Source organism: Ovis canadensis, chromosome 7 (genome assembly GCF_042477335.2).
Source record: "Ovis canadensis isolate MfBH-ARS-UI-01 breed Bighorn chromosome 7, ARS-UI_OviCan_v2, whole genome shotgun sequence".
In the NCBI taxonomy this organism is placed as follows: domain Eukaryota; kingdom Metazoa; phylum Chordata; class Mammalia; order Artiodactyla; family Bovidae; genus Ovis; species Ovis canadensis.
Genome location: NC_091251.1, coordinates 23,195,302 through 23,220,622, shown reverse-complemented (window position 1 = coordinate 23,220,622; position 25,321 = coordinate 23,195,302). Strand labels below are relative to the sequence as shown.

The 25,321-nt window shown below is 42.1% G+C and overlaps 1 protein-coding gene and 1 non-coding gene across 5 annotated transcripts in view; one reads left to right on the top strand and one right to left on the bottom strand.

Moving 5' to 3' along the window:
- CMYA5 (cardiomyopathy associated 5) overlaps window positions 1–25,321 on the bottom strand; it is a 99,137-nt gene that overhangs the window by 38,279 nt on the left and 35,537 nt on the right. For all 4 annotated transcript variants that reach the window (XR_011258420.1, XR_011258422.1, XR_011258421.1 and 1 more), the window contains exons 2-3: window positions 6,597–16,800; window positions 3,689–3,784 (exon numbers count right to left, since the gene is read on the bottom strand). Coding sequence is in view for 1 of the 4 variants with exons in the window: in XM_069597558.1 (XP_069453659.1) it covers window positions 3,689–3,784; window positions 6,597–16,800 (10,300 nt within the window). In the remaining 3 variants the exon portion in view is untranslated. The remainder of the gene's footprint in view (window positions 1–3,688; window positions 3,785–6,596; window positions 16,801–25,321) is intronic.
- Window positions 23,217–23,343, top strand: LOC138444465 (small nucleolar RNA SNORA72). Its single transcript, XR_011258490.1, has one exon. It is a non-coding gene; the product is annotated as a small nucleolar RNA SNORA72 (small nucleolar RNA).

Sequence of the window (25,321 nt, the reverse complement as noted above, 5' to 3'; positions counted from 1 at the left end):
CTTTGCCATAGTTATCTCTGCAACAGAATTCACTGTAAGAAGAGACAATCTAGAAGGATTTAGTTAATGAAACACACACACGCAAATATCTGTAGGGAAGTCTTGCCCACCTGCATCCCCACATGACAAAACCTGGCATCACAATGAATGAAGATCAGCTAGCCAAGAGGGTTCAGTGCCATCTTTCCCACTCTACTAAAATCAGAGTGTGGAGGAGGGAACAGCAAGGATACTGGACAGGGTGCCACAGCCACAGATGCTCTCCAGGGAAGAGGCACCTTCTGCTAGAGTCGGGGAAACCACATGGCTTGTCTGGACAAACTCTGATGCTTGGCTGTCCTGACTAGTGTGTGTGACAGTTGCTCAGTCATGTCCGACTCTTTGTGACCCCATGGACTTACCCCGCCAGGCTCCTCCATCCACAGGATTTTCCTGACTAGAGGGCTAGTGATGAGGTGATCACATTGTTTACTGCCTGAAAGGAACACTTTGGTGGCACTGTAGGTTGGGCAGCAACAGCACTAAAAAGAACCAGCAGGGGCACCCCCCTCCAGTACTCTTGCCTGGAAAATCCCATGGACTTAGCAGCCTGGTAGGCTACAGTCCCTGGGGTTGCAGAGAGTCGGACACGACGGAGTGACTTCACTTTCACTTAACTGATTTACAACAGGAGTTAAGCAGACCGTTCACAAGCAAGCTAGAACGAGGAGTGATGGGGAAACTGCACTCCCGCCTCCCACAGAAGCCTGTCAATCCTGACTGATAAGTAAGGATATCTGGGCTTGCCGGGAGCCAGCACAGGCGATCATCCGACCCATGACAAGGTTATGCGGAAGAGACCTGATAAGCAAGGCTTCAGGACTTGAGGGGCTCCCTAGACCAGCTTGAGCATCTACCCCCAAACCAGAATCTGTCTGTTTTATTATTTTATGACTTTCACCAACTCTCCTGACATTAACAGGGGGCTATCCCTGACCACCTTTCTCTGGAGAAAATCAACTTAGGGCTCTAGCTAATAAGTCTCCTGGACATGAGAGGAATATTTCAAATCAAACCCCCTCTGTTAGCATTCTAGCTTGCTTGGCAGGTTTATCCAGACTCTTGCAGCTATGCTTGCGATTATTCACAGCCTCCCAACTAAAGGTATGGGAAGCCTAAAACATAGACCCTTTCAAAGAGTTAAAAGTTATTAGAGTAGTGCTGGTGTAGGATTTCATTATTGGGCCAATGCTTGTTGCTAAGTTCCCATATCTCTTATCCACTGTGCACCTGGGAGTGCATTAGTTAACATAGTTGGAATGTAAGAAAAACAAGTGTAGCCTTGAAAGTAACCACATCAGGCCTTTGAGCTAATTGGTTCTTTCTTGTAACTCACTGCCCCTTTGCTCCATGAGAAATGTAACTCTGTTTAGCATTTTCTGAGGCTGACATAGATTAGAAATATAAAGGAAAAACACTTTGAGGGAAAATAGGTTTTCTGGTTGAGCAGCCTTTATCAAAAGAGGGTCATAAAATGTCCACAGGCCTCCAAGGCCAGAAGATACTGTACACAACATCATTTGTGGGAAAGGTATGCAGAAAAAATCCTGGCTTTAATAAGGGCAAAACTGCTGGAGTGTTTGGGCTGATTCTACATGACCTCGCATCTTTCATTTCCCTCTATGTACAAGTCAAGCTATAAAAGTCCCTTTTGAAAATAAAGTAACGGGCCTCGCTCACTGAAGCTTGGTCACCCCGTGTCTTTTTTTTCTTTCTTTCTCTCTCTTACTCTCTTTTCCAGCCTGATCCCTTGGAGCATAGAGGCTCTCTGCGTTCACTTATCTGCCTGGGTTTCTAAGACCTGAACGGGAAGATGTTCTGCGTCTTCACTCCCTCAGGAGACCGGGAGGGCACCTACGGCCTCTGTGAACAGAGCAAGCTCCTTGTCTCGGGGCTTTATTGGCTTTCTGTGTAAAGAAAGGAATATCAGCCTCTTTCTCTCCTCTATTTTCTTATCTACAACATTCTTTCTTTCAGTTCCGTTCAGTTCAGTTCAGTCGCTCAGTCGTGTCCGACACTTTGCGACCCAATGAATCGCAGCACGCCAGGCCTCCCTGTCCATCACCATCTCCTGGAGTTCACTCAGACTCACGTCCATCGAGTCCGTGATGCCATCCAGCCATCTCATCCTCTGTCGTCCCCTTCTCCTCCTGCCCCCAATCCCTCCCAGCATCAGAGTCTTTTCCAATGAGTCAACTCTTCGCATGAGGGGGCCAAAGGACTGGAGCTTCAGCTTTAGCATCATTCCTTCCAAAGAAATCCCAGGGCTGATCTCCTTCAGAATGGACTGGTTGGATCTCCTTGCAGTCCAAGGGACTCTCAAGAGTCTTCTCCAACACCACATTTCAAAAGCATCAATTCTTCAGTGCTCAGCCTTCTTCACAGTCCAACTCTCACATCCATAGATGACTACTGGAAAAACCATAGCCTTGACTAGACAGACCTTAGTCAGCAAAGCAATGTCCCTGCTTTTTTTTTTTTTTTTAGTTTTTTATTTTTTTAAATTTTAAAATCTTTAATTCTTACATGCGTTCCCAAACATGAACCCCCCTCCCACCTCCCTCCCCATAACATCTCTCTGGGTCATCCCCATGCACCAGCCCCAAGCATGCTGCATCCTGCATCAGACATAGATTGGCGATTCAATTCTGTCCCTGCTTTTTAATATGCTATCTAGGTTGGTCATAACTTTTCTTCCAAGGAGTAAGCGTCTTTTAATTTCATGGTTGCAGTCACCATCTGCAGTGATTTTGGAGCCCCAAAAAATAAAGTCTGACACTGTTTCCACTGTTTCCCCATCTATTTCCCATGAAGTAATGGGACCAGATGCCATGATCTTCGTTTTCTGAATGTTGAGCTTTAAGCCAACTTTTTCACTCTCTTCTTTCACTTTCATCAAGAGGCTTTTTAGTTCCTCTTCACTTTCTGCCATAAGGGTGGTATCATCTGCATATCTGAGGTTATTGATATTCTTTCTCTATCTTGCTCTAAATCATTCGCTGACACCATTTCTCCTGAGGGTTACCCTGGATCCTGCGGGGGCTGGACCCCAGCATGGGCTGAATTCATATATCAAAGGAGCATTCCTATCCCCTTCTTTCACTGCAGAGAGAGCAGGGTCGGCATGAACTCATCAAAGACAGTGGTACCACGAGAGACACTCATCTGTCCTTAGCATGGAATACCGGACAACGCTTTAGAGCATCTCTGCAGGGCTAACCCAGTGAAAGGCAGGATGGTAGAGCAAGTAAGTTCCAATCTTGGCTATAAACTTACTATGACCTTGGGTAATATACTTAACTCTAAATCTCAGTTTTTTATCTATAAAATGGGAGCAATAATAACTCCCATTTCATATGGTTACTGTAAGGATCAAATTGGGCAAGCATGTAAAGTGTTTGCCCTATCATAGTTAGTACCCTATTTGTATATGTGTATGTGTTTTTAAGGGCACATCATTTATCCTTAGACAGGAAGTAATCTCACTGATAACACAGAGGGAAGATTTAAAGACTATTTTTAATGGAACAAAACCAACAATGGCAAACCACAAAGGCACACACAATCCCCAATTCAGGTCATTTTAGCTTTATTTACTTGTGATATTTTAAGCGAATTGGGATAAAGTAAAAAGGGAAAGGTAACTTACCTCAATGGTATTAAAAAAGGATTCTATCTCACTGACAAAGGCTTCAATCCTCAAGGATTTTTCTTGCAAATCTTCTAGAAAGTCCGCTAATTGAACCTGAAGAAAAAAATGAAGTTATCCTTAGTATATGACATTTGAGAAAAGAACTTCAAGCAGAGAGTTCCGATTTCCTTATAAATTTAGTATGTTTGGTAGAGGTACACTATATCATGGTCACAAACAAATCAACTTTTAAATTTTCTTTGCTGCTTCATCTAAATTGACTATATAGGTAATGTCTGATAAACAATTAGGAAGCTTATGAGTGAGAGCAATGAACAGTTTATTTTCCTATGCAAGAGGAATGCCTTCTTGGTCAGCTGGTGAATACAAAGTATACTTGTTTTAGTAAACTATGAATTGAATTCTTTCTCCTTAGTAAGGCCTCAATTTTTATACACTTTCTTTCTTCTTAGATAGCAGACTTTTCTCTGCACTGGTCCAACATAGCTGAGAAACCTCCTCATATTTGCACCAATGGTTCCAGGTGCGCTTGCCTCACATGACCCTGAGAAGTCACCAGGCCTGAAATCTAGCACACCAAACAATGAAAACTATCTAGTAAAGAGATCTGAAGATTCTAATGACCCTCAACAGTACGTATTAGTTATAAAGGTAGCTGTGATCTTTCCTTCGAAACTTAACAACACAGAATAAAAGAGCTTCCATCCACCTGATTCACTATCCACAGAACGATGGAGAGATTACACTGTGGGAAATCCCTTCAGGATCTGGTTCTCTGCTTCCTGCTCACGCCCCCGCCTCTTCTCCACAGGGCTCCAGGATTCTCTCACCTACGTGCCTTTTTAGAAGGCAATCCTTGTGTCTAGAATGTCCTCCCTGCCCTGGTTTGTTAGAAGAATTCTATCCTATTTAGGCTCGCCAAAGCTGCACCTTCTCAAGACACCTTCGCCATCTCTCCAGTCCCCCTTCACCATTTCACTCACTCCCAGAGGGTTTTTCGCTCAGAACACTGCATTTCCAGGATGCTATGTGATTTGGGGGAGCTACAAGTCCAGCTTCCTTTATTTTTGTTTTTATTCCCTATGATGAGCACAGCTCTTAACATGGAATAGGAAGGGAGAGAGAAAGAGGGAAGGAAGAGAGTGATGGAAGAAATACATGACAGATAAAAGATAATCCACCACAACGGGGATAGAGTGGAGGGAGAAGCCAGGACCTGGATAATCTACAAATGCAGCCGTCAGTTCCCGAAAAATCACAGATGGCCACTCACAAGATGCTAGAGAATTCTCAAGTGACAACTTCTTCAATTTATTTTTAATTTTTAAAAAGTGCCAACCAACTCAGTCTTCACAGTCCATTTAATGAACAAAGCAAGTCTCTGGCTTAGTCAATTTGTTTTGCACTTTCTGTTCATACTCTTTGGAGAAGGTCCGGAGAAAAATAAAAAGAACTTTAAAATGGTTTTAAAGCAGGAGACATCATCTCTCTCTCTCTGCTTCTGAAATTTGTTTTAAATTGACAGGATTTAGACAGAATTATTTTTTTAATTTCTAAAACTCACAGAGATAAACAGAACATAATTAAGAAGGCTGGAAAAAAGTCTTCTTTCTGCTGACAGTACCCAGTAGTTGTTAGTTAACAAAACCAAGTGTCATCAAAGAACGGGACATGTTTCATCTGAATGCCTGAGAGTCCAAAAAGAAATTGAACCACGGCCTACCCCCAAACTTGACTAGGTAAAGTTTCAACAAAATTTCACACTGTAAAAATAGAACCAATATCATACAAGTTGAGAAGGATTATTTTTCCAGAAAAAAAAAAAATCCAAGATTCAAATGTGTTATCCTACTGAATCAAAAGGAATCTGACAATTATCAGTGACCTAACTGAATGATCATATTGAAAACCACTACTGTTACGAAGGCCCTGAGCAGAGCAACAGAGATGCACATCAAAAGCACGCACTCTGGCATCAGACAGATCCGGGTACCAGTCCTAGTTCCGTCTTCTATGATCTTGGACTTAATGGGCTCTCTGAGCCCATTCTGTTACCTCCAAATCAAAGACAGTGACAGGATTTTTGTGAGAATTAAACAATATCCTGTATATAAAGAACTTAACATATTGCCTGGCCCATAGTTAAGTGCTCAGTTCTTGCTATTACTTGCAATTTTAGATCATTCTGCTACTGCATGGAGAATAGATTGATGAAATAAGAGTGGAGATTCCAGTTAGAAGGCTACTGAAAGGTAGGTGAGAATCTTAAAGACTAAGTGTTTGAGTTCCAATAGTATTTCTAAGAAGTAAGATATTTATAAGGATAGGTGTTGTGACTAACTTTCTAACAGTGGGAGTCTATAGACATAGCCAGAAGGAATGCAAAAACTTTCCATTTCTGCCATCAATTTTATAAATAAAGAAGAAATGTGGAGAAAATCAAAATTTTAAATGTCTTACTGTCTTGAGCATTTTATAAAGCTTGTAGCAAAATTGTTTAATATGATATAATGTATATTTTTAAAGGATCATACTGTAGATAATAGAAAATAAATTTTGTTCTATCCTCTAACATGTATTTTTGTATTTAAAATTATTTCTTTTTTGGATAATGTTAAGGGCTACTTTTACAAAATAAGAGACCTCACAGACAGTTAACTGGGAATGCCAATTATTTATCCTGGTATACAGAGAATTTAGAAAAAAAAAAACTGGCACATATTATGTAGCCAGTAAATGCCTGTCAAAGTGATGTTACCTAAATAACTAGGGAAATATCAAGTTTTTTTTTCAGACTATTATGCCTTAAGATGAATGTATCAAATATTGGTCATTTTTTAAATTGAGAAAACAGATTAATTGTCTACATATGATTACACACTTATACACTTTAAAATCTATTTACCTTTACAGCACTTATAGCTGTATCAAGTGTTGAAATCTCATGGTCCTTGTGAGTGCCAAGCATCGTGTCCACAGCAGAAATTGGGCTTCTGCATGTGTAGCAATATGTGTCAATCTGAGATGTTTTCATTTCCTTTTGTTCCTTCTCCGTTACCAACTCTGATAGTGACTGGTCTTGTTCTGCCATCTCTATGCCCAACTCTTTCTGTTCAGTAGACTTTCTTTGTTCTGCTCCAGTCACAAGTTCATTTTCACTGACATGTTCAAAGGATTCTTTTCCTTGAGATAACACATCTTCAGGGGTGGACTCTGAATATAGGTCTTCAGAAAGAGTGTCTTGAGTAACCACTTCATAATTCAGGGATTCAGCAAATTCATACTCATCCTGAACAGGGCTACTGCGGACCCAGTCTCCACTCGGCTCAGGGGGAACCATTATTTGAGGTTCTTCTTGCAGTGTTTCTTGCATGCAAGTTGCACCGGATGCAAATTCTTCCTCTGGGAAGGACACTTGCACCGGGACATTCAGACTGACCTCTGGGTTTGCATTTGCTGCTTCATTAGTCTGACTGCTTGTTTCATCTACTCTCTCCAGGACATGATGAGTGTCTTCAAATGGAACCGCATAGCTTATCCTCTGGGTAACCACTCTCACTTCCTCAGTGATGGGAGCTTTCCTCTGCATGGCTACACTGTCAAGAGTCTCCATGTGGCCTACTGATTCTCCTTCCCTGTAAGCTGCTTTCTGTTTTTCCTCCAGACTCTCCTCCCTGCCAATAGTTGCAAACTTGCCCCAGATTTCCCCTTCTGTAGTTATTGGTTGGTATGAATCATCCTTACCAATTGGCTTTTCTTCGAGACCTTGGCCTTGGTCCTTTTCAGTTACAGAAGTGTCATGGAGAATGTCATCTTTGAGTATGTACTTCTCAAAATATATTCCTGTTCCATCTTCAGTGTCAGAATTTCTGCTTGGAAATGAAGCTTCAGAATTCACACTGTCACCTTCAGAAGCTGTCTCTCCTTCTTTCTTTTTCTCTCCAACTGCTTCTTCATACAGATCTTTGTATAAAAATGCAAGTGCAGGTGGCTCCTCCAGAAGTTCAGGATTGATGGCTTTTGCAGTGGTAGGAAATATCTGAGTTCGTGGCAAAACTCCTTCCTCTTCATCAAATAAAGGCATCCCAGGTGACTTTGAGTCCACGTCTCTGTCTGTGCTCTTTGGAGCATCTCTGTCTGTTAATTTTTGGATAACCAAAGACTTTCGGGTCTCTGGGTCAGATAATTTGCTGTAGTCCTTTTCGAGTCCATAGAAACTTTCATCTAATTTCACCAAGTCATATTCATGTTCTAGGGCACCTTCCTCTGAATGTTCTGGGAAAGAGACAGTTTCTTCTGGAACTTCCTTTGATAGTCCTGCCTCTACTTTCCATGGTGCTCTCTGTTTTTCTGGGTCAGGGGAGATGTTATAATCAATCAATGTATATTTTTCAAAGTAATCCTCTTCATCGGGACTTGTGGGCTGATTAAAGGCTAAATCACCAGTTTCGGAGTCTGTGGGTATCTCCTCTTTGGCTGTATGAATTTCCTTCTGTTGGTCTTCTTTCAATGATATAACTTTTATATCAGAATCTTCTAACTTACTCTGTAGTGTTTTATGGCAAGCAATTTCCTCACTCTCATCATGGAGGAGTACAGGCTTAAATGAGATCTTCTCTTCCAAATATTCTAACTTATCTTGCATTTGTTCACTTTCTTCCTGATCAACTGAAGAAATAAATGCAGGAGCATGAATATTCAGTATCTCACAACCTTCAGAAATGATACTGAAGGCACTCTTTTGCTCTTCAGAAAGTCCAGCTGGCTTACTAGTCACTGTAAATTCTTCATCTCTTACGCTTGTGTCTTCAGACTCCTTAGAAACCACCTCATCAGCCCTGATTGTTGCATTAGTTATAAATTGAGCATAGTTACTGCTTGCTGAAGGGCATGGTTCATAGACTTGGGAATCTTCTGCAGCCTCCAAGTGGTGTTTTGAAACAAGAACAGGCTGTTCAAACATTTCAGATGTTAGATCTTTAGATGTTTGAGTAGTAAGGACTGTAGGCCTATCTGGAGTCACTTCTGACCGTGGTTGTTCTTGTTTCTTCTCTGGACTAACTTCTGGAGATGCTCCTGAAGCGAGTGTTTGCGGTTTCACAGACGACAACAGATATGAAGGTGTTTCTAAGCTCTTTGTTTCACCAAAAGGACGATCTAAAATCCTTTCAGATTCTTTAGATGGAGAGCCTTGTTTACTTTCTTTTGCAGTACCAACTGAGCCACCTTTTGGCAGCTCTGACACTATGACCTGTCCCTTTTCTTCACTGTGAGTCACCACATCCCTGCTTGACTTTTCCAGTCCCAGGTTTCCTTCCTTAGGTAAAGAGGGCTCATTTATTTCATCATGATAAGGAAGATCCACTGGAAGGAAAGCCTTGGTTTCCTCCACCAAAACTTCTCGTTCTTCTAATGGATGTGGTTGACTTCCTACTGCCTTTGTTTCCCTGATTTCAGAGTAAGCCTCTGAGATCGTGGTTTCTGATGTTTCAGCAGCTTCTGTAGTTTTAACTAATGAAAATGGTTGGGTTTCACCCCAAGTAAGACGGAAAGAGACATCAGACTCTTCGGGCTGATGTCTGGCTATACTTAAGGAATATGGCTGTATTTCCTGCTCCCTCCCTTCTGGAAATGCATGTGACCGCTCTTCTTTTTCTTCTCCTTTCTCCTCCTCAATAATTTCGTATCTTTCTTTGTGGTCTTCATTTTGATAGACTTGCTGCCGCACAGTAGCAGCTTTTGGTTCTTCCAATTTAACAGGGCTAGGCCCATGTATAATTTTTGCCTTCTCTATTTCATTAATTTCTCTATGGTCTAATGGGGCTGCTGTCTCTTGTTTTTCTGCCAGCGCCTTCTTTTCTGCCAAGGAATATGATCTCATTCCCAAGGTACCTTTCTCCTCAGCTGGGCTAACAGATCTGAGTTTTATTTCCTCTTCAGAAATTTTCAAGGAAATGGGTTTTGGCATCTCTTTCCCTAGTCTGTCTTCATCAAGATCAATTAAACTGCCTTTAGGTTCTTCTCCTGGCAAAATTACTGACTCCAGCTTCTCTGATTCCTCTGTGATAGTTTTACTTGCAAAGCTCGTTGAAGCTGGTTCTGGCTGTTGTGGCACCTTATCTGTTGCATCAACAGACAAGAGTGGTTTTCCTTTTTGATCACTTCTTGGCTCTTCTTTAAGAATAGAAATATTCCATTTAGATCGAGGGGAGATTTCTGGCTTCTGGAGTCTTTTACTGTCAGTGACATGAAGAGGGACAGCATTTTTGGCTTCTTCCATAATGGATTTCTCACTCATGGGAGAATACGATTGGATTCTAAGATGTCCTCCGCCATCAGTAGAAGTAACTACTGAGGTCAGGTCCATTTCTTCTGAATAGTCTAGGACCTCTTTCTTTCCATAATCGTCACTAGATGCCTCAAAGCTGGATTTTGGCTGTGGCGAGACTTCTACATTTGATAACAATGCGGGTTTGTCTTTAAAATCGTGATGCTCACCAGATTTAACTAAAGAATCTGCGGATTCTGAAGCAGTTTCAGGTTTGGCCTCTGGGAATAGATGATCCACTGGCTTCTCAGTTCCATGAACGTCAGCTGGAGCAGGACCTTCAGAATCTATCACAGTCACTGTTTTTTCTTCAGATGGGCTGGGCTGAGCTTCTAAATCTTCTTTTTCAGCAACTTTGTTATCTTGAGTGCTTGACCTAAAAAAGAAACTGGACACCCATGATGTGAAAGATGAAATTCCTTTCTTTGCCTTTTCCTCAGAGATGCTTGGCTCCACTGCCTTCTGCTCCTTGGGCGGCTTTTGTATCACCTCAGGTGACTCTAGGGGTTGAGGTTCTTCATTTTCTTGGGTTGAGGAGGGTGGTTTTATTTGCGTGGGTGCTTTCACTACGGATGGTGGTTTCCCTCTCTCATTAGCATCATCTGCAACCTTTGGCTGAACCACGGTGGATTCTTCTAATGGCTTCTCTCCAGGCAAAGGGGATATACGGCCATGTGCTTCTTTTTCAATGCCCAGTGCAGGTTCTGCCTCTTCAGCCAAGACACGGGCAGCTTTGACAAGAGAGGGAGGAGTTTCTGATTTGACTTGCTCCATTGATGGGCCAGACACTGGTTTCTGGAGGCCTCCTTCATAAGGTATTTTGATTTCTTCCTGGCTTTCTTCTTTGCAAGGCCTGGAAATTTCTGTGTTTGCTTTCTCCGCTACCAAACTTTCACCCCCAACAAAAGAAAGGGTCTGCTTCACTTCTGCCTCACTTCTCTCCACATTTCCAGCTGCAGCTGAAGATTTTGGTTTGGGGGCCAGCTTTATGTCTTCAGAAGAGTAAGTTTCAGTTGCTAAGGTCTCTATATTATCACGGGAGGTATCAAGAGTAGACACTGGTTCTTGGAATGCTAAGTGAGGTTCTGCTGCAGAAGGTGGCAGAATTTGCTTTCTGATTTCAGGCGTGTGGTCTTTCTCTGGCAGAGCAGGCTTGAGCTGCCCTGTCATCAGGTCACTGGTGCCAGAAGAACCCAGCTGCACAGATCCCATGACTCTTTCTTCGTGATGACTTATCAAGTCTCTTTCTGGCTTTTTCAGCATCCAGTTTTCATCCTTTGGAGAAATAAGGGGCTCTTTCATGTGTGTTTCTCTAGCATCCGTAGGTTCAGTTGTCAGAAATAATTTTGATTCTTCCAAAGGCAAATTTTCTTTCATAAACAAACCTTGTTTAATACCCAGGTCTTGTTTATCTGCAAAAGACCTGCTTATGTCAGGCAATGCAGCAGCTTGATCTGAATCAAGGGCTTCTTCAGGCTTCTGCTGCACGAAGAGGTCAGAAGAAGCGAACTTTGATGGCTCTGCTACACTCCGCAGTACATGAAATGAGTTTGGTTGGTCAGTTTCATTTAGCTTAGTTACAGCACCTTCTGTCACTTGTGCCTTCAAATCTCCTGCTGGCTGTAAGGGGCTTATTTCTTGTTTTTCTTCTTTTATTAAGTCAGCTGAATGGTTCGGCTCTTCTGATGATCCTTTTGCGGATACAGTGTATGACTGAAGTTCTTCTAGGCTGTCTCCTTCCAGTCGAGAGGTAAATGCTTCCCTTGATCCTAAGCTAACAATCTTAGCAGAGAGAGATTTCATTTCTTCAATCTGAGGTTCCTCCCTAAGGTATGAAGAAACCTCTGAAGTTTCAGGAACTGTAGTTGACACGTGAAGTTCCCTGTTTTCCTCTTTTCCTTCTCCTTGGCTCCTGAGCTCGGGTAGGCCTTTTGCTAAGACAGAATCCTCTGTTTCTGGTAGGGGAGATTTTATATGTTCTGTCTGTATGGATCCACTTTGCCTACTTACATCACCAGCGAATTCTGAGCCAGCACTTCCAGTATCAGGTAATTCTGATACTGGATGTGTCTTGTCTCTCTTCTCAGGTTCCATAGACAGCGGTGCCCGAGCAAGACCTGGTTTTTCTGACCGGAAATCTCCCTGAATTACAGAGGGTGTCTCTACTGCCTGTTCCCTCTTATCACCACCGAAGGTTAAGAATGTTGAAGCTAAATCTTCTGATGTTAAATGTTCCAACTCAGGAGGAGAACTTGCTGTCACCTCATCTTTGCCTTTTGGGACTATATATTTGGGTGCAGGTGACACGTTCTGTAAGGAAGGAAGTTCAGCTTCTGTTTTCTTTATCTCACCACCTGGGCTGAGTGAAGGCACATGTTCAGGTCCCGACATCTCTGAGGCAGACACATAATTTTTTTTCTGTGATAAATCCAAATACTCAGAGTCGAGAACTGTAGGAAATGAAAGATCTTGTTTGTCTTCCACCCTTGCTTCCTTTGATACATCTGGATGCTGAGAAGACAAAGTCTTGGTTATTGCCAACCCAGGTTTAATGTCTTCAGTCTCTACCTTTGACACAACAGAATGCTCTGATATAGAGGATACGCTTGCAGGTAAATCAAATTTAATTTCTTTCTTGACTTCGGACCAAGCTGGATATTGTGAAGCAGCAGTTTCAGTGGGAGAAGGGCTGGCTTTGATTGCTACCTTGCCTTCTTCTTTAAAAAGTGAATGCTCATCTACAGGTGGTAAACCACTTCCTAATTCACTCTTTTCTACCTTTGTTAAGACTGGATGTTCTATAGGGGTGGTAAGAGGTAAGTCTGTTGGGATTTCTTCTTTTGCTAATTTGGTTAAGTTGGAATCATGCTTTGTCTCAGATGTTATGGTTATTGAAGCACTGGGTTCAATTTCCTTCTTTGTTTCTTCTGACAAAGCTGAAAATTCTGCTACAGGTGGTCCATGCTCACCTTCCTGTTCCACTCCTGGTGAAGCTGAATGCAGCACTCCAGGTGGACCCGTTACTTTAGAATCAAGTTTCACTTCTGTTTCTACCATGGATGAAATCTCAGGTTTAGATAAAGATGCTTCCTTTAGAGGTGAATATGGCTTCATTACTTCGGGCTCATTCTCTGACAACCTCCTCTGTTCTAGTTTAGATGTCACAGTTGGAGCTAAGTTGGGTTTGACATCCTTCTCTGGCTCATCTGCCAAGTCAGGCAGAACTGAATCTTTCATCCCAGACTCTGGGACATTTGGAGGCTGAGGCTCCATTTCTTGATCCCGCAATACATGTGCTATAGCTTCTTGAGAATCAGGCACAATTTCTTCCTTACTTTCAACTTTTAACAAAGCCATCTGCTCATCTGCAGATTTTGGAGTGAGGGATGTTTCGGGTTCTTGTTCTTTCTTAATTGCACGTACTGAATCAGGTGAAACTGAACACTGAGATGCCGGCAAAACAGGTTTGGTTTCTTCCTTTACTGTGGGTGATTGTGCAGGTGGTGCAGCTAGCGATGAACTAGACTTGGTTTCTCCCCTCTCTGAATCACTGGTTAACCTTGGTGGAACCGAGTTTTCAGGCTCAGGTTCTGAATACGTTCGAGTTCTCTGCTTCTGTGCCAGAATGAGATATTCAGATACAGATGTTGATGTTGTTTGAGCATCTGGCTTAATTTCTGCTTTCTCTGCTTCATTTGTTGAAGGGAGCTGACTCAAGTCTTCAGGTGCAGACATTGAAGGTTCAGCTCTTTGCTGCTGTGATGAACTTAGATGCTCAGGTACAGGTGTAGTCGTTGGTGCAATTTTTTCTTCCTCATCTGCTTCTGAGAAGCGGGAATATCCTGATGCAGCCATTGCAGTTAACAGTGAATCAGGCTCAATTTCCTTTCTGTTCATTTCTGGGATCCTATAGGGTGGGATGGAAGCTTGTGATGCTGAGTCTGGAGAAAAAAGTTCCGTTTCCTCGGTGTCTTCATCTGACAAAATAGTGTGTTCAGATGGTGATGTTAAACATATTGGAGAATCACACTCAAATTCTCTCTTCCCTGTTGTTGCATAGGGTGGAAATGAGAATTCTGACACAAAAGCCGAGTCTGGAGAAAAAGGTCCAATGTCTTCTTGCTCTTCTTCTGAGAAAATCATGGGGGAGGAGGAACCTTTTAGATTTAAAGGGGATGTGTGGACAATTTCTTCCTCCTGTGATTCCGGTGTTGCATACGGTGGTTCTGAAAGTTCAGAAGCAGAGGCGGAAGAGGGTGTGTACCGCTCCATTTCTACTCTCTCTTCTTCCGAGGGGACCACGTGATCAGGTGGGGCAGCTGAAAGTCGAGGGGCCTGGCACTCAGCAGTCCCCTCAGTTGTGGATGGTGGGAGGGAGCGGTCAGGTAATGAGGCCACCTCTGGGGTATAGAATCCAGCATCTTCCTTCTCTTCTTCTAACACAGTCTTGTGCTCAGAAACACCTTCTGATCTCAACAGGGAGACATCATCAATTATGTTCTTTGGGGATTCCTGTCTTACATTTGGTGGGACTGCATTTTGGAAGGTCAGTGCTGAATCTCGTGTGACACCCTCATTTCCTAGGTTCTCTCCTTCTGACAGGACAGGGTGTTCAGATGTCATGGCTGAAAGCGGTGGGGCCTGGCATTCAGGAGTCCCCTCAGTTGTGGATGGTGGGAGGGAGCATTCAGGTAACGAGGCCAACTCTGGGGAACACAGCCCGGGGTCTTCATTCTCTTCTTCTGACAGAATCAGGGGCTCAGAAACACCTTGTGACTCTGATGGGGACTTAAGGTCTACTGTTTTCTTTGGTGACTCTTCCGTTGCCTGAGAGGGAACTAAATATTCAGAAGCAGATGTGGAGTCCGGCGTGTAACTTTCTGAGCCCTCTTCTCCGGACAGGATCGTGGGTTCTGGTGTAACTGCTGAAAACAGTGGGGACTGGCATTCAAGGGTTTTCTCAGTTGTGGAGGGTGAGACAGATATAGAAGCTGAAGTTGGGGAGGAAGGCTCAAATTTATCATCCTCTTCTTCTGACAAAACTGCATGTTCAGATACAGCTGTCACATGAGGTAAAGAAACTGGCTCAGCTTCTTGCTTCTCTAGTTCATAGTTCCAATCCTGTGGGGCTGAATACTCTGACACAAAAGCAGAATCAGTAGAAACAGACTCATTTTCCTCTCTTTCTTCCTCAGACAAGGCGACCTGTTCAGGTGTTGAAGTTGTCAGTAATGGCAGAAGGGTCTCCTCTTTTTCCTCCACTTCAGGGGCCAAGCGTGGTGGGAAGGGCTCCTCAGAAACTGATGGACTTTCTGGGTAATCAAGTTCTATGATCTCTTCTTCTTCCACTAAGTTAGAATCTTCAGGTTCAGGGACAGCAGCCATTGGTAGGGGCATTTCTGTCTCTTCCTTGTCTGGTTCCTCTACCACTAGAGCTTCAGAAAGAGAAATGGATGGCTCAGACACAGTTTCTTCCTTCTCTCCTTTGATGCTGAGGTGAGGAGGGGTCAGTTGGTCAGCGACTGGTTCTGCCCTTTCCCGTGAAGTCAGATCCAGCTCCTCTCTCCCAGGGCTGAAATCTTCCTGGATAGAGGCTGTCAGACCCGGTGCACCTGATTCCAGAGAACCCTTCTCTGCCTCTAGTGAAATGGAATGGTCAATCGAAGACATGTCTTCCGTCTTCACTTCATCCAGTACAGGCAGTGAGACTGAAGAGTCAGGCTCTGCAATTACTGTTTCTTGTGAATCAGCCTCAGATTCTTCCTTTGCAGTTTCCAGGAACGTGGCTACAGATGTAGCGGGTGCAAGAGAGGAAGGCTTCATGTCATGGGGCTTTGCTTCATCAGTCAGCAGTTGTGGCACTACCCGAGGAGGGCTGAGCTGTGATTCCCGTTCTGCTATGGCATGACTTGTATGAGAGGAAGCTGTGTGCTGGGTGGCAGATGCAGCCCTTAAGGGAAAATCATCGTAAGTTTTCTTCTGATCTTCATGACCGAATAAGGAGGTCAGGGACTTTGATCCTTTAGAGAACACATCTCTCCAGGGTGGCGCAAGCTCTTTTCCTTTAACATCTTCTATGCTTTGGGCTGCTGATTTGCCTGTTTTGGGAACTACTTTAAGATCATGATCACCTGACTCTGGCTCTAGACTAATGGATGCATCTTTCCCCTTCCTATAATGGATTTCTTTAATGACATAACCCTTTGGCAATGTTCCATAAAATTGCAGAGGAATTAATTCTTCTTTAACAGAATTGAACATCTTGATTTTATACTGTACTGTTCCTATGTAGACTGGCCTTAACACTAAGGGCTTGTATTCTTTGTATATTGCCCCCGTAATGGGAGGTGTACTTGAGGTGCTCTTCTTTTTTCTCATCTTATCATAAGTGCCAGTAGATGACTTCTCTTTCTGGGTGGTTAGTTCCTGACTTGTTTTGTTTGCAGGGGCATCTTGGGATTCGAAAGAATTTCTCTTTTTGTTGCCTTTCCGACGCAGAGATGGTGAGCCATGCTTTGACTTAGGCTTTTTTTTCCGAACTTTTTTAACTTCATCCACAATAAAAGAAACACTCCCTGGAGGAGAATTCAGAGTCGACCCTTCCAGACTACACACACCAGACGTCTGACTTTCTTCTGAGGCCCAAGGAGTGGAAGGCCTACTTGAACTGGTCTCCCAGGTGATACCACTATCTTCCCGTTGAACTGTTACCATGGAAAAGGAGGGGTCAGATATGATACATTTCTTCTCGGTCTTGCCCTCTTCATCCTGGTCTGATGACCTACAGTAAATTAAAACATTATTAATAATTTACATATATTAATAACAATAACATCTTAATTACATATTAAATAATAAGTAAAGATCCTATTTTTACTAGGTAAAGGATTAATGTGAAGTTAAAATATACGGATATATAATGCCATCCATACCAAAAACCGGGACACACACAAAATAAAGTTTAAGAATTGAAGTCAGGATACCAAATACAATAACACATCCCAAACTGGAATGAAATCAATATTCTGAAAAGTAAAAAAAAAAAAGCTAATGCTAAATTCACCACCTTTGGGACTTACCCAGTGGTCCAGTGGTTAAGACTCCATGCTCCCAATGCAGGGGGCCTGGGGTTCAATCCCTGGTCAGAGACCTAGATCCCACATGCTGCAACTAAAGATCCTGAATGCCACAACTAAGACCCTGTGCAGCCAAATAAACAAACAAACACAAACATTTAAAAATAAAAAGATAGAAATAAATTCACCACCTTCGCCTATCACCCTATCAGAGAGTGAGCCTCCTGTGACTCCTCCAGCCCTTCAGACTTACTGTTATCTATATGACAACAGCCACCAGGACCTCATAATGGCTCTTTGATCTGTGGCTCCGTGTTACTGTTATCACTACTGTGACCCAGCTTTTTATCACATCACTCTGCCATGGACTATTTCATTAGCTTCCTAACTGGTCAGCTGATATCACATTTACCTCCCACCCTCATCACACCCTCAATTCATCCTGCCTATCTTTTCAGACCAATTCTACTAAAAATGGTCATCATGCCACTTCCTACTCAAAATGTCAGTAAATGCCTCATACCTGTAGAAAAATTAATTCAAGATACTTAACTCTCTGATCCCTAGCTGACCTTCTTTCCAAGTATCCACTTCCACCCTATGCTCACCTGATACATTTCTGTTTTAACTAGATAACTCACTGTCCAGTATATCATAGGAACTGTGAGTCAAAGCCATGAGGAAAAATAGTGAATACAGATACATTGCACACACAAAAAGCAGCCTACTGTGCTGTACCCAATTGATCTGTAAACCAGGGGTCACAACAGAATCTACCTTATGGGACTGCTGTGAGGATTTAATTCACTAACACACATGAAATGTGCCTCGCATGTAGTTCAGTTCAATTCAGTCGCTCAGCCATGTCCAACTCTTTGTGACCCCATGGACTGCAGCATGCCAGGCTTCCCTGCCCATCAACAACTCCCGGAGCTTACTCAAACTCATGTCCATTGAGTCAGTGATGCCACCCAACCATCTCATCCTCTGTCGTCCCCTTCTCCTCCTGCCCTCAATATTTCCCAGCATCAGGGTCTTTTCCAATGAGTCAGTTCTTCACATCAGGTGGCCAAAGTATCAGGTCTTCCATACAATCCTTGGGTCAAAGGAGCCTGCTAAGTCACTTCAGTCATGTCTGACTCTGCAATCCTATGGACTGCAGCCCTCCAGGCTCCTCTGTCCCCAGGATTTCCCAGGCAAGAATACTGGAATGGATTGCCATTTCTTTCTCCATCACAGGAGCCTAGGCATGGTCATATTCAATTGGCTTGGAGAGATGGTCTTCTTGGACTAACCCTCAAGAGATAGCTGGCTTTGGCTCTCCCTTTGAAATACGACTGGGCCTGTCTCAGACTTCACAGCACTCTTCTCTGGAATTTCCTTACACCGCCTCACCTCCCCATGCTCATGTCATTCCTCCATCTACAATTCTCCCCCATCTAAAACTAGCTTTCCTGTATATTTAAATTCTATCTACTCTTCAAGGCTTAGTTTTAAAACCTCCAGTGTTACCATCCCTGACCAAATCAGCATCCTGACCAATTCAGCAGTTACATTTCCTTTAAGTTAAAGATTGATATAAATACAAAACTAATGACTGGCTTAAACACAATTTTTCTACAACAACAAAAAAATCTATGCTCAAAAGTCACTAAGCATAAGTATTAAATTAAACCACTTCAAAAACACATACATGATTAAATTCAGGTTTCTTACCAATAATTCTAGGAATCAGTGAACTAAAATGGACTGGAATGGGTGAATTTAACTCAGATGATCATTATATCTACTACTGTGGGCAGGAATCCCTGAGAAGAAATGGAGTAGCCATCACAGTCAACAAAAGAGTCCGAAATGCAGTACTTGGATGCAATCTCAAAAGTGACAGAATGATCTCGGTTCGTTTCCAAGGCAAACCATTCAATATCACGGTAATCCAAGTCTATGCCCCAAACAGTAACGCTGAAGAGGATGAAGTTGAACAGTTCTCTGAAGACCTACAAGACCTTTTAGAACTAACACCCCCAAAGCTGTCCTTTTCATTATACGGGACTGGAATGCAAAAGTAGGAAGTCAAGAAACACGTGGGGTAACAGGCAAATTTGGCCTTGGGAGTACAGAATGAAGCAGGACAAAGGCTAATCGAGTTTTACCAAGAGAACACACTGGTCATAGCAAACACCCTCTTCCAAAAACACCAGAGAAGACTCTACACATGACATCACCAGACGGTCAACACCAAAATCAGATTTATTATATTCTTTGCAGCCAAAGATGGAGAAGCACTATATAGTCAGCAAAAACAAGACCAGGAGCTGACTATGGCTCAGATCATGAACTCCTTATTGCCAAATTCAGACTGAAATTGAAGAAAGTGGAGAAAACCACTAGACCATTCAGGTATGACCTAAATCAAAATCCTTATGACCATACAGTGGAAGTGAGAAATAGATTTAAGGGCCTAGATCTGATAGACAGAGTGCCTTACAAACTATGGATGGAGGTTCGTGACAATGTACAGGAGACAGGGATCAAAACCATCCCCAAGAAAAAGAAATGCAAAAAAGCAAAATGGCTATCTGAGGAGGCCTTACAAATAGCTGTGAAAAGAAGGGAAGCAAAAAGCAAAGGAGAAAAGAAAAGATATACCCATTTGGATGCAGAGTTCCAAAGAATAGCAAGGAGAGATAAGAAAGCCTTCCCCAGCGGTCAGTGCAAAGAAATCGAGGAAAACAACAGAATGGGAAAGACTAGAGATCTCTTCAAGAAAATTAGAGATATCAAGGGAACATGTCATGCAAAGATGGGCTCAATAAAGGACAGAAATGATAGGGACCTAACAGAAGCAGAAGATATTAAGAAGAGGTGGCAAGAATACACAGAAGAATTATATTAAAAAGATCTTCATGACCAAGATAATCACGATGGTGTGATCACTCACCGAGAGCCAGACATCTTGGAATGTGAAGTCAAGTGGGCCTTAGAAAGCATCACTACAAACAAAGCTAGTGGAGGTGATGGAATTCCAGTTGAGCTCTTTCAAATCCTGAAAGATGATGCTGTGAAAGTGCTGCACTCAATATGCCAGCAAAACTGGCAAACTGGCATATTTGGAAAACTCAGCAGTGGCCACAGGACTGGAAAAGGTCCATTTTCATTCCAATCCCAAAGAAAGGCAGTGCCAAAGAATGCTCAAACTATCGCACAATTGCACTCATCTTACACGCTAGTAAAGTGATGCTTAGAATTCTCCAAGCCAGGCTTCAGCAATACGTGAACTGTGAACTTCCAGATGTTCAAGCTGGTTTTAGAAAAGGCAGAGGAATCAGAGATCAAATTGCCAACATCCGCTGGATCATGGAAAAAGCAAGAGAGTTCCAGAAAAACATCTATTTCTGCTTTATTGACTATGCCAAAGTCTTTGACTCTGTGGATCACAATCAACTGTGGAAAATTCTGAAAGAGATGGGCATACCAGACCACCATACCTATCTCTTGAGAAATCTGTATGCAGGTCAGGAAGCAGCAGTTAGAACTGGACATGGAACAACAAACTGGTTCCAAACAGAAAAAGGAGTACTTCAAGGCTGTATATTGTCACCCTGCTTATTTAACTTATATGCAGAGTACATCATGAGAAACGCTGGGCTGGATGAAGCTGCAATCAAGATTTCTGGGAGAAATATCAATAACCTCAGAAATGCAGATGACACCACCCTTATGCCAGAAAGTGAAGAAGGACTAGAGCCTTTTGATGAAAGTCAAAGAGGAGAGTGAAAAAGTTGGCTTAAAACTCAACATTCAGAAAACGAAGATCATGGCATCTGGTCCCATCACTTCATGGCAAATAGATGGAGAACCAGTTCAAACAGTGGCATATCTTATTTTGGGGGGCTCCAAAATCACTGCAGATGGTGACTACAGCCATGAAATTAAAAGACGCTTACTCCTTGGAAGGAAAGTTATAACTAACCTAGACAGCATAATGAAAAGCAGAGACATTACTTTGCCAACAAAGGTCTGTCTAGTCAAGGCTATGGTTTTTCCAGTAGTCATGTATGGATGTGAGAGTTGGACTATAAAGAAAGCTGAGCGCAGAAGAATTGATGCTTTTGAACTGGTGGTGTTGGAAAAGACTCTTGAGAGTCCCTTGGACTGCAAGGAGATCCATCCAGTCCACCCTAAAGGAGATCATGGAGTGTTCATTGGAAGGATTGATGTTGAAGCTGAAACTCCAATACTTTGGCCACCTGATGCAAAGAGCTGACTCATTTGAAAAGACCCTGATGATGGGAAAGATTGAAGGTGGGAGGAGAAGGGGACAACAGAGGGTGAGATGCTTGGATGGCATCATCGACTCAATGGACATGAGTTTGAGTAGGCTCCTGGAATTGGTGTTGGACAAGGAGGCCTGGTGTGCTGTAGTCCACGGGATTGTGAAGAGCCCGACAGGACTGAGCAACTGAACTGAACTGAGTGCAACACTTTAACAACAGCCTCATCTTTTAGGATTTGAAATCCTAATTGGAGGTGATGGGATTCTTGCTGAACTATTTCAAATTCTAAAAGATGAGGCTGTCAAAGAGCTGCACTTGATATGCCAGCAAATTTGGAAAATGCAGCAGTGGCCACAGGACTGGAAAAGGTCAGGTTTCATTCCAAACTCAAAGAAGGGCAAGGCCAAAGAATGTTCAAACTACTGCATAATTATACTCATTTCACCTGCTAGCAAAGTAATAAAATTTTATTTTATTGAGTCTAAGTACTGTGTGTGTGTGTGTGTGTGTGTGTGTGTTAGTCGCTCAGTCGTGCCTGACTCTTTGCGACCCCATGGACTGCAATCCACCAGGTTCCTCTGTCCATGAGATTTTCCAGGCAAGGATACTGGAGTGGGTTGCCATTTCCTTCTCCAGAGGGATCTTCCCAACCCCGGGTCTCCTGCACTGCAGGCAGATTCTTTACCGACTGAGCTACAAGGGATACATAAAAACAGAATGATCTTTCAGGAAATTCAGAGTCTAACAGGGAGACAGAACTAAACATTTTAATAGAGTGGGGTTAGTTCACCTACAGAAGATAGGCAAGATACAGCAAGAACATAAGGAAGGGAAGACCACAGAGGAAAGATCCTTGTATTGGAATTTTAAGAAGACACAGGAGTTTGCCAAATGGATGAGGAGTGGTGGTTGTACAAGGATGGGAAGGTCATTCCAGGAAAATGTCACAGAATATTAAAAAGCATACTTATGAATAAATCAGTTTGGCTCACCAAGAAACCCAAAGTTTTGGAGGATGTCTGGATTACTGGACAGGAACAAAGGAACAGAAGGATAATAGAGCCAACAGGATCAGAGAATAATAACTATATTAGTGTGTGTAAAGTCATAGTCAAGTATTCAAATTGCACTCAGCATGAAGAAACTATTCTCTTAACAGGAGATCAATGGTTCCCATAGAGTTCAGAAGTGTTTGTTACTCAAGAACACAAGTGCTCTCATCTATGGGAAGATGTTAATATATACATCAGTGTTCTATAATTAACAGTATTGGCTATGAACATGATCTTATTCATTCTCCTCTGATTCTCACAAATCAACCTTCTGATTATTACTCAGCTGCCCATGCAGATTTATCAATGAGAGTGAGAAGAAATAGATCTTAATGACCTGGGGAGCTCACCTCCTTCCTTCTTTCAGAGTTGTGCAAGGAGAAGGTTCAACAGATCTGAGTTAGATCCAGGCAAGAACAGACTGATACCCAAGCCGAGTGCCAAAGACTCCTTCTTCCTTTTGAGGATAAACTTTATCTGATTTCCTTCTGTTCTTATTTGTTAACAGAGATTTTTCATAATGAATGAATGTTATATTTTAGTATACAACTTTAATACAACTATAAAGATGACCATATTTATTACTCTGTTAATGTAGTGAATTGCAATGATTGATTTCCAGATGCCAAAGCAACCCTGAACTCCTGAAATTACTTCAACATGGTTGTGATGTATCATATTTTTCATATTAAAAAGCTGAATTTTGTTAAGAATTTTGCTCCTGTGTTCATGAATAATTGGCCTGTAATCTCCTTCTTTACAATGTGCTTGTCAGGGTTTTTTTTTTTTTTTTTATCAAGATAACTGCTGCCTCTTGTAATTATCAGAACAGGGTAAACATTTGCTATGTTAGGACCACACATGCATCCCCAGATCTAGTTCTTTCCCGTGTCTGGTTTTACAAAGGCTGAGGATAACCGCTGCCACCACCCCCCCCACCCCCCAAAAATATTGTGCTGCCTCAAAGAACAAATTGGGAAGTGTTCTCTCACTATTCTCTGGAAGAGTTCATGGAAGATTATATTATTTCTCCCTTGAGTGTTTGGCAGACTTTGTTGATGAAGTCATCTGAAACTGTAGTCTTTTCTATGGTAAGCTTTCAATTAGCAATTTCTTTAGTAGTTGTGGGACTACATGGAATTTCTTTTGTGTCAGTTTTGATATGCTGCATTTTTCTGAGAATTGACATATTTAACCTAAATTTTCAAAACTCACTGGATTAAATTTGTTCATAGTATCGTCTCAGGATCTTTTACGTTTTTGTAAGATCTAAAACTGTGTCCATTCTTTCAATTCCGATTTGTGTCTCCTCTTTGTTCTCTGTATCTGTAGCTTTTGTCTTTGTCTTGCTTGTTCATGCGTTTTGTTTTTAGATTCCACACACAAATGAAACCATATAGTACTTGTCTTTCTCCATCTGACTTATTTCATTTAGCATAATACCCTTTAGGTCAATCCATGTTGTTGCAAATGGCAAGATTTCATTCTTTTCATGGCTGGGTAATATTCCATGATGTATACCACATATACCACACCTTTATTTGCTCATCTATTAATGGGCACACAGGTTGCTTTCATATCTCAGTTATTGTAAATAAAGCTGTACTGAACATAGTGGTACAGATATCTTTTTGAACTGGTGTTTGTTTTGTTTTGTTTTGTTTTCAGATAAATACTGCTGGATTTGTGGGGTAGAACTGCTGGATTGTTTGATCATTCTATTTTTAATTTTTTGAGGAGCCTCCACACTGTTTTCCATAGTGACCGCACCAGTTTACATTCCCACCAACAGTGCACAGGGGTTCTCTTTCCTCCACAACCTCACCAGCACTTATTTATTGTCTTTTTGATACTAGCCATTCTGATAGGTGATCGTGATACCGCACTTATTTATTGTCTTTTTGATACTAGCCATTCTGATAGTGACGTGATACCGCACTGTGTTTTTGATCTGCATTTCCCTGATGATGTGTAATGGTGAACATCTTTCATGAGTCTCCTGACCATCCGAATGTCTTCTTTGGAAAAATGCCTATTCAGATTCTCTGCCCACATTTTTTTTTTTTTTGGTCCATGCTATGCAACATGCAGGATCTTAGCTCTCTAAGCAGGAACTGAACCCATGCCTTCCGCAGTGGAAGCAGAGAGTCTTAACCACCGGACTGCCAGGGAAGTCCCCCTCTGCCTATTTTTTAAGCTAGTTGCATAGTCTGTTTGTTTTTTTGATGATGAGTTGTATGCATTCTTTATATATTTTGGGAATTAACTTCTTATCAAATATATCATTAACAAATATCCTCTCTCATTCAGTACGTGGTCTTTTCATTTTATTGACAGTCCCCTTGTGATTTTTAGTTTGATGTATTTTTGCTTTTGTTTATTTTTGGTTTTGTATTTGCTTATTTTTGTTTGTGTTTCCTTTGCCTGAAGAGACATACCAAAAAGTATTGCTAAGGTCAATGTCAAAGAGCATGCTTGCATGCTAAGTCATTTCAGTCATGTACAACTCTTTGTGACCCTATAGGCCACAGCCTGCCAGGCTTCTCTGTCCATGAGATTCTCCAGGCATGAATTCTGGAGTGGGTTACTATGCCCTCCTCCAAGGGATCTTCCCGACCCAGGGTCCAAACCCACATCTCTTATGTTTTTGCATTGGCAGGCAGGTTCTTTACCACTATTGCCACCTGGGAAGTCAAAGGAGCATACTGCCTATGCTTTCTTTTAAGAAGACATATGGTTTCAGGTCTTACAGCTAATTCTTTAATCCATTTGAGTTTATTTTTGTATATGGTGTGAGGAAGTAGTCCAGTATGGTTTTTTTGCATGTAGCTGTCATTTTCCCAACACTATTTATTAAAGAGTCTGTCTTTTGCTCATTATATATTCTTGCCTCTTGC